This window comes from Sminthopsis crassicaudata, chromosome 4, assembly GCF_048593235.1.
Source record: "Sminthopsis crassicaudata isolate SCR6 chromosome 4, ASM4859323v1, whole genome shotgun sequence".
In the NCBI taxonomy this organism is placed as follows: Eukaryota; Metazoa; Chordata; class Mammalia; order Dasyuromorphia; family Dasyuridae; genus Sminthopsis; species Sminthopsis crassicaudata.
In genome coordinates, this window is record NC_133620.1 from 240,449,362 (window position 1) to 240,460,945 (window position 11,584).

General features: G+C 35.8%; 1 protein-coding gene across 1 annotated transcript in view; it reads right to left on the reverse strand.

Moving 5' to 3' along the window:
- The window catches only part of CD109 (CD109 molecule), a 144,962-nt gene extending 133,627 nt beyond the window's left edge, over window positions 1-11,335 (reverse strand). Inside the window, exons 1-2 of the mRNA XM_074310489.1 lie at window positions 11,114-11,335; window positions 7,914-8,080 (exon numbers count right to left, since the gene is read on the reverse strand). Of these exons, the coding sequence (XP_074166590.1) occupies window positions 7,914-8,080; window positions 11,114-11,226 (280 nt within the window). The 5' untranslated portion in view covers window positions 11,227-11,335. The remainder of the gene's footprint in view (window positions 1-7,913; window positions 8,081-11,113) is intronic.
- Between the last annotated feature and the right edge of the window lie 249 nt (window positions 11,336-11,584).

Here is an 11,584-nt window from a genome sequence, read left to right on the forward strand (position 1 = left end):
GACCCAGAGATTCCCCTGAAATACATGTACTCCAAGAATATGAATGATAAAAAAGGTCCTATATGCACAGAAATATTTATAACAGAACTTTTTTTTGTAATACCAAAGGATGAAAGAGTAAATTCCTAAGTGAAAAATGGCAGAAGTTGAGATCAATGGATATAATGAAATATTACTGTGCTATAAAGAAATGATAAAATGATCCCTACAAAAAAACATAGAAACTTATGGGAACTGGTGTAAAGTAAAGTAAACAGAACCAGGAAAACAACATATACAAAAACTATAATAAAGTAGAAAGTACAAAAACAATAAAACAATTAAAATTAAATGCTGTAAAATGACAAGTCTAAGCTTAGTCCCAAAGAGGAAATATGAGAAAGTGTCCCCCTGTCTTTTTTGCAGAGGTGGAGAATTGTATAATAAGGAACATTATGGATGTCAGACTTTTTCAATATATTTGTTAGTTTTGCTGAATGAGGTTTTTTTTTAATTTTTTGTAATAAATGATGGCTTTCTTGAAGGAGTAGAATGGATATGCTGGAAATGTGGGTGATAATGGAAGCAGAAGACAACAATAAAAAAATTTCTTTGAGCGATAGCTGCATGGACATAGTGGATAAAGATCAGGCTTCAGAATCAGAAAGATCTGCTCATGACATTTGGCTGTGTGACTATGCAAGTCACTTAATTCTCCCAGTGACCTAGACAACTCTTTAAGAGTATAAACTGTATCTATACTAATGGAGAGACTTTGTTTATTCAGAGTTTACCATATCAATGAAAACAGTAATTTTAGAAACAAGCATTCTACCTCAATCTCTCAGTTTTTAACAAATTATCTTAAGTAAAATTATAATAAAACGTCCTCTGACCTCATGAGGTTTATATTTCACGCAAGATACTCATTTTTCTTCCATCCTTCCTCCCAAGGTTCTCCTCAAAATTTCACATACAACTTATTTAATATGCAAAAGTTTCACAAGCTACCAATTCCATATGCAGAAGTTTCATATACAACCAGCTATTTCACATACAAGAAATGGGATGGGCATATAGAAACAAAGTCTTGGGAATTCTTAGTTTCACCAGTGTAAAAAAAAAAAAAAAAAAGTCATGCATCAAAATATAAATGACCTCACAGCAATGCAGTCCAAGTTCTTAAGAGTATATAATTTTTATTCCCACAGATGGGCCTGTCAGTGAATCACTTGAAAGGTCCAAGACATGGTCCCTTTCAATATCATTGGAATCTAGTTTCATAATTAAACATTCAGAAATATTTTCCCACTGTTTATAAAGTTACACCATTGCTTAGAATTGTGAATTGTACTCAATGCAAGATTGCCAGATCCCAGTGAGTTTCCTCCCCTTCACTGACATGAATCATCAGTCTTGTATAGGCATGTGATTCTCAGAGTAAAGTTTGATTAGGAGACAGCTAAATAAAAATCCTCCCCTGCACATGAGGAAAAAAAAAAAATTGGCTCTGGTATACAAGAAACAAATCCACCTATTACTATAGCATAAACTTCTATAAACAGGGTCCACATTTTCATTTCTTATTCACATTTATACTACACCACTACCAACAATACCAACAACACAGTATATACTACAAGGCCTTGAACCATAAAAAAGCTCTCAAGAAATCTCTGGTGAAATGAATCATTTAGACTAAAATAAGAAAACTAAACTAAGAAAATAAGAATCAAGTAAGTCAATATTTAAAAATACTTTGGAGGCTTCTCACACAGCTCTGTTTAAAAAAAAAAAGTTTACTATGTTATAATGAGAATCACTGAACTAAAAATTGTACTCTTTTGGCTTTTATCTATGCTGTATGACCTTGAACAAAAAACTTTATCTTCTGAGACTATTTCCTAGAAAGAAAAGAGGGAGGGAGGGAGGGAGGGAGGGAGGAAGGAAGGAAGGAAGGAAGGGAGAGAGGAAGGAAGGGAGGGAGGGAGGGAGGGAGGGGGGGGGAAGGAAGGGAAAAGGAGAGAGGGAGAGAGAAAGGGAGGAAGAAAGAAAAGAGGAAGAGGGAGGGAGAAAAGAAGAGAGAAGAAGAAAGGAAGGAGGGAAGACTGCAGTAGATGATGGTAGGGTTCTAAACTTCTAAGATTCCAAAAGGTTAACTAGAGTTTCCTCTTGGCTTCAATTGCATCCCATTACAAATAAATATAAAAATCGCTTTATAAAATAGAATTTAATTTTTCTATTGACATATTAAATCTCTCAATGTGCTATACATACTATTGAATTCTCCCACACTATTATAAAAATAGTACATCAGATCCTTAAAGGCATGTTCCCTTTAAAAAGTGCCTAACCCAGCACCACCCTAGATAGGTGTTTAATAATTGTCTTTGACATGAATAGTCATTGTTATACGATTTTAATGTCCTTGTCCAAATTCCTAAAATACTTTTTTTTCATCACAAAGGAAAAATTAAATAAGACTGAATTAAACAAATCTGAAGCCCTACCCCTCTACCTTCCCTCTTCTTTCCCCATCACCACCACAATCTCAAAAAAAAATAAAAATTATCCTGTAAGTACAAGTACAGACTGATTTCTACTGACAGAGCTGCCTGTGAGAACTTGCACTGGTACATTTGCCTACAACATAGTCTAATTAATACACTTTCATAAGCACCATGGAACTGATTCTGATTTAGACAGAATTCACAAAGCTGATTTGTAGCTTCAGAAAAAAAAACTATGGGAGGAAAAACCATAAGAACTAAAAGATATGGTCGAGGTTGGTTAGTTCTCAGCTAGTATTGAAAATTCTAGAAAGTATTTCTTTCTTAAATATAAATGTTAAAATGAATGATAAAGAGTTACATGAACAATTATTAGGCAAGGACAGGTTTAAAGTTACTTTTCATAAGATTAGATAAACCTGAATTAACTTTCCCTAAGCATTAAGCACAACAGTTAGAGTGGGAGGTAAAAGACCGTTCAAAACAACTTACATATTTATAAGATGCCTCATACCCAAATTATCCAACAGGCCTGTGGGAAATGGGAGGGGCACCAGGGGCAGGGCTCGGCACTCAGCAGGCTCTCAATAAATGATTGTTAATGATGAGTAACAGAATTTGTTTTACTCTGTAGCTTTTTGTTTATTTGGCTAAGACCTTAAAACAAATTATGAGTGAGGCCAGTTTTCCCATGATTATATGATGGAAGGAAGTATGTCTACAGGGTACCACCCCTAAAAATTTTGGAACAAACTGGTAAGAGGTAACAGAAAAAATTCACAAGTTAAATTTCAAATCATGGAAGGAGAAAAAGATTAGGCATATGAGTTTGCAGAACATCAAAAATATTTAAATTATTTCACATGCCTGCGCAAATGATAACCACATCTCCATAAATTCTTTTTGTTCTTATTTATTTCCTTTCATTCTGATGTAATCATAAGTGAAAACTAGTTTAGGAAGGTATGAGTAGTAAAAATACCAAATCATTTTATATTCACTTTTATAATTTTTACAGCACTCTTATGTACATTATCTCATTCAATCCTTAAACAATCTCAGAAAAGTAGGAAAAGTAGGAATTATCTCTACTTTCTAGATTAAGAAACTGAGCCTCCTAAGAAGTGTCTTACCCAAAATCATAGGAACATCAGATCAAAGATCTAGAGCAAGAATTCTTAAACTATTTGGAGCACATGGCCCACTTTAGGAATAGGTGAAACCTATAGTACCCTTCTCAAAATCATGATTTTTAAATAATTGAAGAAAATGCTATATTTGAGTTAGAAATTTATTAAAATAAATAAATAAATAAATATTTCACTTCTTCCTAGCCAAAGTCACAGACTCCCTTGAAATCTACTTATCTTACCCCTTACATTTAGCTTTAAAAGGGCCCTCCAATGTCATCTAAGTCCAATCCACTCATTTAATAGAAGAAGAAACTAGAGTTGGAAAATGTTAAATGATTTGCCATGGTAACATAAGCAGTAAATGTAAGGGCCAGTATTGGAACTCGGGTTCTATGACTTCTAAATCCTATGACATATTTTCTACTGTACAACATTACAAATTCACTTGTTAAACAATATGGCAGCAAGGGACACACAACCTATTTGGAGGAAAAAAGTTTGAGGAAATTTGGCAGAATAGGGCTTTTTTTTTCTTCTGTAATATTTCTGTAGAAAACTTCAGACTCTAGTTCTTCAAACTCTATTACACTCTTTTGTATTATTTGTTTAGTACAGTTTGGAAATTTAGTGTTGTTTTTTTTATAATCACAAAACTTATCTCCAAACACTTAAGACTTTTAGCGTCATAACTTATTTTTTTCCTCCTTCTCATCCACCTAAAAAGAAGAACTAGCTCGACACTTCATAAAGGCTTAATTCTTCTGCCTTTGCCCTTAATCTTATTGCCTTCCAATTCCTCTAGTACCTTACTCAAGCAGTGTCTCTCAAGCTTTGCTCTAGTAGATATTTAATTTCACTCTTTACAAACTTCTCTCAATGTCCCTAACAAACTGTTCATTTCCCTGATGCTTAAAAAGAATTAGAAGAAGAAAAAAAATAAGCACTTTTCCTTAAGCCTATTACATCTCATCTCATCTTCAATGGAAAACTCAGCAGTTCCGTACTTTTTCCATTAATGATATCATATTCCCTTTGGCATGCAAATATCATTTCCAAGTATGAAATTTTTTCAGGAATTTCAAGGCAAAATTACTATAAAGTAAAAGATAGAACAAAATAATATAAAGAAATAGAATCTACACTCACACAGAAAGATTATCCACAATGCAAAAATCAATTGACATAACAGTAATGTTTAGTTGACAAAATAAGTTTATATAGCAGGCTTTATGCCAATAATTACAATATTCCTCTCCATCCCCACCTTTGACCTATGACTAGCACATTGAGTCTTTATTGTCTTCTTTCATTCATTGTCATTTTTATTCAAATCTGTCACTGTTCATCACAATGCTAATTCTAGCCCACTGACCAAAAGAATTCACTAACAGATGATACACTCCACTGAGTAAAGCCATTTATGTTCCTGTAAGTTTCAATCCATTATCCAAACAAACCAACTATTATCAATCATCCTTGCTCCATAATTCAATCAGCATTTTTTCTCATAAAAGGCAGTTTCTTAATACTTATCTTTCCCAATGTTTGCCATGTGATCCCAATGAGGTGTTTTGTCCTTCATCCTTTCCACTATACCCTGGGATGACAATAAGTTTTTCAACTGTATTTGCTAGATCTGATATTTTATTTAAAACTAGATAATACTATGAAACTGGTTGAGTTTCCTGCCAGGATGAATATACCTAAATAGGTTTCCCAAAGAGTCAACTGAGCAAACACTAAAGATTTATTATGTATTAGCCACTGCCCTTAATATTTTACAATTATTAATTCTTTTGATCCTCAAAACAACCATAAGAGGCAGGTATTGTTATTATCCCTATTCTATGGGTGAAAAAAAAAAAAAACTAAGGGGAATGGAAAAGGGAAGATTAAACAACTGGCCCAGTATTATACAAAAAGTATGTTTCAGAGTTAGAACTTAGCCTTAAGTCTTTCAAACCCCAAGATCATCCCTTTAACTGTTACACAAACTATCTCTGTATCTCTCGTTTATTCATTCATCTTTCCTTTCTTTTTCAATAGTATGAAGAAACTCATGATTATATCTCTAATAGCAATATATGCATACATATTTTATTTGTATAATACATGTGTGTATGTGTACACATGTATACAAACTAGCTATTTAACAGCCATAAGTAAATTTTTTAATAGGCTATTCAATTATATTTCTATTGGGATTCAAATTCCAATGGACTAAAAATCTTCTAAATCTGGCCATTAATATGAGATTAATGTTGAAGAAAAAATTCTGATAGTTTTCATTCTAAAACTGGAAAAAAAAAAAAAAAAAAAGGAATTTTTCTGGAAATGATGCAATCCACAGCTACCATTAATGTAGTTCCATTCTCCTTCAGAAGGACATAATCTAGGTAGGATGAGATGAGACTCTTTGCAGCTTAGGAACTCAGAGGTCTGATTTATATTAACCAACTGATAAAATTTGTATATGATTGCTTAAATAATATTAAGCGAAGGGGAAATAGAATGAGAGAAAAGAAAAAGACAAAACTGCAAAGAGAAAGAAATGAGATCATGACAGCAGAGATGACAGAATAAAGAGTAGCAGGAGAGGGTGTGAAAATAAAGATAAGCTCCAAACGTCAAACAAAATATAGTCATTAAAATGTTCATTCAGGAAACCTGAGCTACCGGCAGCATAACTCTGAATTAATGGAGCTAGAACTAAAAACTGCTCCTAATAAGTGAATGCTGAAAGCCTCTGGCACTTTACAGTCAGCATTGATCATTCTTACTGTTTCCTCAAGCTATTATTAAATGAGCATAATCCGTTCATGTTCAGCAATGGTGTTTCAGTTATAAAAATAAAGAGTGCTCAAGAGTTGAAAGGAAATAATACTCCTTAATGTTTGGTATCTTCCCTTTTACCATTACCATATGTTACCTTCTTTGTTACTGAGGAGAAGAAAAGGGGCACCCGCACTTGAATCTGATACCTACCTACCCATCTACTTTTTGGCAGAATGAGAAATGAGGGGATTCTTTTTTTTTAATCTTATTTTCATGACAGTGCAAAATTTCTCTATGCTAGCATTGGACAAATATTTAGACCATAAACTAATCAGTAATTCTACCCACTCACCTCCTTACTGTTCACCCTCATGTGATTCATTTTTTAGATAAATTTTAAGATAAATATCAACTAATCATTTAGTTTCTGTCCTCAAAATTCAACAGTACTATGCTGTTATTTTTAAACAGCACTTTTTTTTAAATTTTATACACTCTATTTCATCATGCTTGGGACAAAAATTTCTCATTCTCTCAATTTCAGTTTGCCATATTTCTTAGTTCTTAATTCTTGTTTCTATATTTTCAATGTTTAAAAAAAAAAGTCTAGATGTCAGACACAATCTCTGAATCAAATTAGTAATAGTAGTGATTGTGGAGAAAGATGTGAGTGGTAGTGATGGAGGTAGTGTTGAGGGGTTGTGTTGGGGGTGGGGATGGTGGGGGTAATAGTAGTGGTGGTGATGGTGGTGGTAGTGGTGGTAGTGGTAGTAGTAGTAGTAGTAGTAGTACTAATAGGATAAATAGGTGGCAAAGTGGATAGTGCCAGGCCAAGAGTTAGAAAGACTTATCTTCCTCAGTTTATAACTACCCCCAGACATTTGCTAACTATGTGACTCTAGGTAGTCATTTAATCTAGTTTGCTTAGGTTAAGTAAAATGAGCTAGAGAAAAAAATGGCAGTAATTTTGCCAAGAAAACTCCAAATGGGATCATGAAGAGTTGGACAGAGTTTAACAACAAAACAGATGAAGCAGAAGTATAGTGGTAATGATAATAGGAGTTAGCTTTTATATAATTCTTTAAGATTTGCAAAATAGTATAAATATCATCTCATTAGATCCTCACAACAACTCTGTGTTAGATACCTTTACAAAAAGACATATTTGTTTTATTATATTTTATCACAAGGGAAAATTGGGAAATGACTGTAATAAAAGACAATATAATTTTTTTTATGTTGATGAAAAGGTTTCTTAAAGCATAGACTATAGAAGGAAAGAGAACCCGACAAAATTTTCAATTAATTCTCAATTAATCCCACTTTCAGACTATTTTCATTTTTCTCCAATTATTTTTCAGATACAAAGGAGCCCACAAAATTAATTTGTAACTTCTTTTTCCCTTTTTCTAAAAGTGGATACAAAACTTTGTTTTCATTATATAAGGTTAGAATGAACACATTGCTCTGATAATCCTGCTATCAGGGAAGATCCTAATGAGAGCATTTAGTTTACCTTTTTGAAAGATTCCTTCTGCTTCCAGAACAGTGATATTTGGCTGGCTCCGACGCACTTCAGCCTTTACCAAAACTTTTAAGGGGCTATTCTCCAGCAGTTCCACCCCAACTGTCATGTTGACTCCTGGCCTGATGACACTAGGAGCAGTCACCAGAAAACTGGGCCTTGAGAAAGGGGAAAAATAATAAAATATCATTCTCCCATCTCCTCACTTTAAAGCACTTTCACAAGTTTTTTCAAATTTTACTAGTAAAGGATAATGACATTTATGCAAGACTTTGAAATTTGCAAAGCACTTTATATAGTGTCCCAAAAATCTTGACACAGTTTTAAGCTATTAAAAAAGTCTAAAATCTCTCCAAAACTTTTGGGATGCCTGAATTATTTTATTTGAGCCTAACAATAATTAGTGATATACTTATTCCATATATTATTATTCCCATTTTTTTGAGTGAGGAAACTCTTGTGTCTGACAGTTAACTTGTTCAAGGTCACCCAGCTATTTAAGGTCAGAAAAAAGGATTTAAACCCAAGTCTTTCTGATTCTAAGACCAACATTAAATTCACCATAGCAAACAGAGAGTGAAATAATTTTCTTTATATTAATGCCAATGTACTGTTACTGAAACAAAAATAACATAAAGGATTAAGAAGAGTTGGATATTAAGGGTTTTTTTTTTGTTTGTTTAGGCAATTGCACAAGATTACACAGGTAGTAAATATTAAATTCTGAGGCCAGATTTGAACTCAGGTTCTTCTGAACTCTGGGTTTGTATTCTAGTTACTGCACCAACTATCTGCCCTATGGTTAAATATTGTCATACAATTCTACTCTAAGTTAACAAGATAATATTATTTACATATTAAAACTACCAAACAGCACAGAGTAGATGGACAGTTAGCAGCATGGTGGAAGATTTGATTCATGTTTGCAGACCATCTCATTTTATGAGAGTTTTCTTGATTTAAAAACAAACAAACAAAAAAAAAAAAAAAAACAAAAAACAAAAAACACTTTCTTGCTGTGTGACCCTGGGCAAATCACTTAACTCCAATTTCCTTGCCAAAAAAAAAAAAAAAAAAAAATCCCAAGAATTTTGCCTACTGCTTCTTCCCACTCTAAGACTCTAATTCCATGTTCAAGAAGTAAGGGTTTTTTTTAATCAAACTATAAACTCCACAAAAACAAAGATCCAATTTTATCTAAACTTTGGATCTCTCCCAGTAATGAACATGCTCTGAAAAAAAAAAAAAAAAAAAAAAAAACAAGAAAATTTTCATTCACCATTTAAAAAAAAAAAAATCAAAACCTGTAATTTCTCCTAATATAAAGAAATCCCAGTAAAGATACCACCCATCAATTAAACCAGAAATTCATACATCTTAGTTTTGGAGAGTGGAGTTTAGAAAGCACAGAGAAGTCAAAAAACTTGCCCAGACTCACACAGCTAGTATGTGTCAGAAGTAAAACTTTAACCCGTAAATCCCAGGCAGCCAAATGGTAAAGTGGAGAGGGAGCTAGGCTTAGAGTCAGGAAGAGAAGCGTTCAAATCTGAGCTTAGTAGCTGTGTGACCAGGCTCTCAGCAAAATCAGTTAACCTCAGCACAATGTCTGGCATTCACTCCAGTAGATTAAACACTCTTTTCATCAGAGGGGATTGCCTGTCACAGTCAGTGTGCAGGAACTGACAAAACTTGTGTGGTTCTGGCATAGCTAAGAATCCAGGGTCATGCCACAGTGAAGCATGAGAGGAGAGATGAACCCAACATTGGTTTGATTAGACCCCTAGTTCAGAGAGATAGGGAGATGGATTCCCAATTTCAAATAACTGAAGTTTAATGACTGGGAGTTTTGTCTTTGGGTACTTGGTTTTTAACAAGCCCTACTGAACTGTATGTGACTAAAACATGGGGCTTAGAATCAGACTCATCTTCCTGAGTTAAAATCAGGTCTTAGACATTTGCTATCTGTGTAACCCTGAGCTAGTCACTTAACCCTGTTTGCCTCAGTTTTCTCATCTGTAAAATGAACTGGAGATGGAAATGGCAAACCACTCCAGAATCTGCCAAGAAGGGCCTCATGGCCAGTATTGGCTGGTATGGTCCGTGGGTTAAGAAAGAGCAAGACCCATGATTAAACAACATTAGTCAAGCACTGTAGTGAGTCCTGAGAGAGAGGGAAGGGAGGGAGATATAGACAAAGACAGAGAGAAAGACAGACAGACAGAAGAGAAAAAAAGAGAGATTTCAAAATGCTTGCATTCTAATGGAAGAAGACAACATACAAAAGGGAGTTGAAAATCCAAATGGGGGGAGTACCCCCTCAAGGGCAGAGTGGGGCACAGTTCCCACAACACGTGGGGTAAAGTCAGTCCATACTTAGAGAAACTGATTCATACTTTTTAACACTGGTTAACTATAGTGGAGTATCTTATTTTACTTCAGAATGTGACGATCCCTAAAGTCAAGTTGAGTATATATCACAAAACCTGCACAGAGAGAAAAATATCCTCTAGGATCACAAGTTTAGAATCGGGCAATAAATAATAAGTGCTTGGATTAAGAAAAAAAAAATCAATGGTACAACGTGGGGGAAACTGGATTCCAAGTCAGAGGAGTTGAACTCAGATCGCAACTCTGTGTGACCTTGAGAAAGTCATCTAACCTCTCGGACCCTCAGTTTCTTCATCTGTACTTAAGCCAGCTGGACATGATGACGCTCTCTATGGTCTCTTTCAGCTGTAAATCTATGAACTTATGATTGAATGAAGGAGGAACGGACTTTTGATCCTAAATGAATGCCTCGAGAAAAGCTCAGGCTTCCAGGTTGTGAAATGCCTGGAGGAGTCAGGAAGAGGGAGGTAGGGAGAAGGGCAAAAGAGGAGTGATTGAATGAAGTAAACAGGGAACCACAATTCGAGCCAATTTCATGGGATACAAGTTTTCCCAGTCGGTCCTTCTAAACTCCTAGATTCTGCCTCTGTTTTTCCCGCAGAGAAGAGGGCCCCAGCTCCAAGAAATTCATCTCGAAAGCATGTCCGCCCAAATTTAAATTACTACTTGCAGCCCACCTCTCTTCTCCTCACCTCCCCCACCTACTCATCCTTGGTAAGGCAACTCCCCTTTTCCCTTTCATTCATCCTGTCTCTTCTACTCTTCTCCCCTCCCCACCCCGGCTTCCCCCCATCCCTTCATACCCGGCCGCAGCAGAAGCAGCCCAAGACGCAGTCAGGAAGCACAGAAAGTGGGGAGCCAGGAGCAGGGAGCCTCTCATTTTCGCAGCAGCGTCTGGCAGCAGCAGCAGCAGCATCCTGCTTTAGAAGAACCTCACAGATTCCGCAGAGGGGTTGCAGTTTTCCAACTCCCTCCTCCAGCAGCAGTTTGTGGACTCTTGCTCCTCTGGGCTTGGCCGTGCGAAAGGACGCGTCGGATTGGGGCAGTGGAAGATCTAAATTGAGCCTCTAGATCATGGCTCCGCCCCGCTTCTTCGCTCCCGGTCGCCCTCTGGTTGGAGATGCTTTCGTTCTGCTGCCCTGGCTGCTCCGGCAGATAGCACGAATCTGGCTTCCCCGGGCCTAGAACGCCGGGCTTCTGATCCTAAAGTGGACCAGCACCGCCCCTGAGACCTTCCCGAGGCGAAGGGAAGGGCCTCCACTTGCTCAGCTACC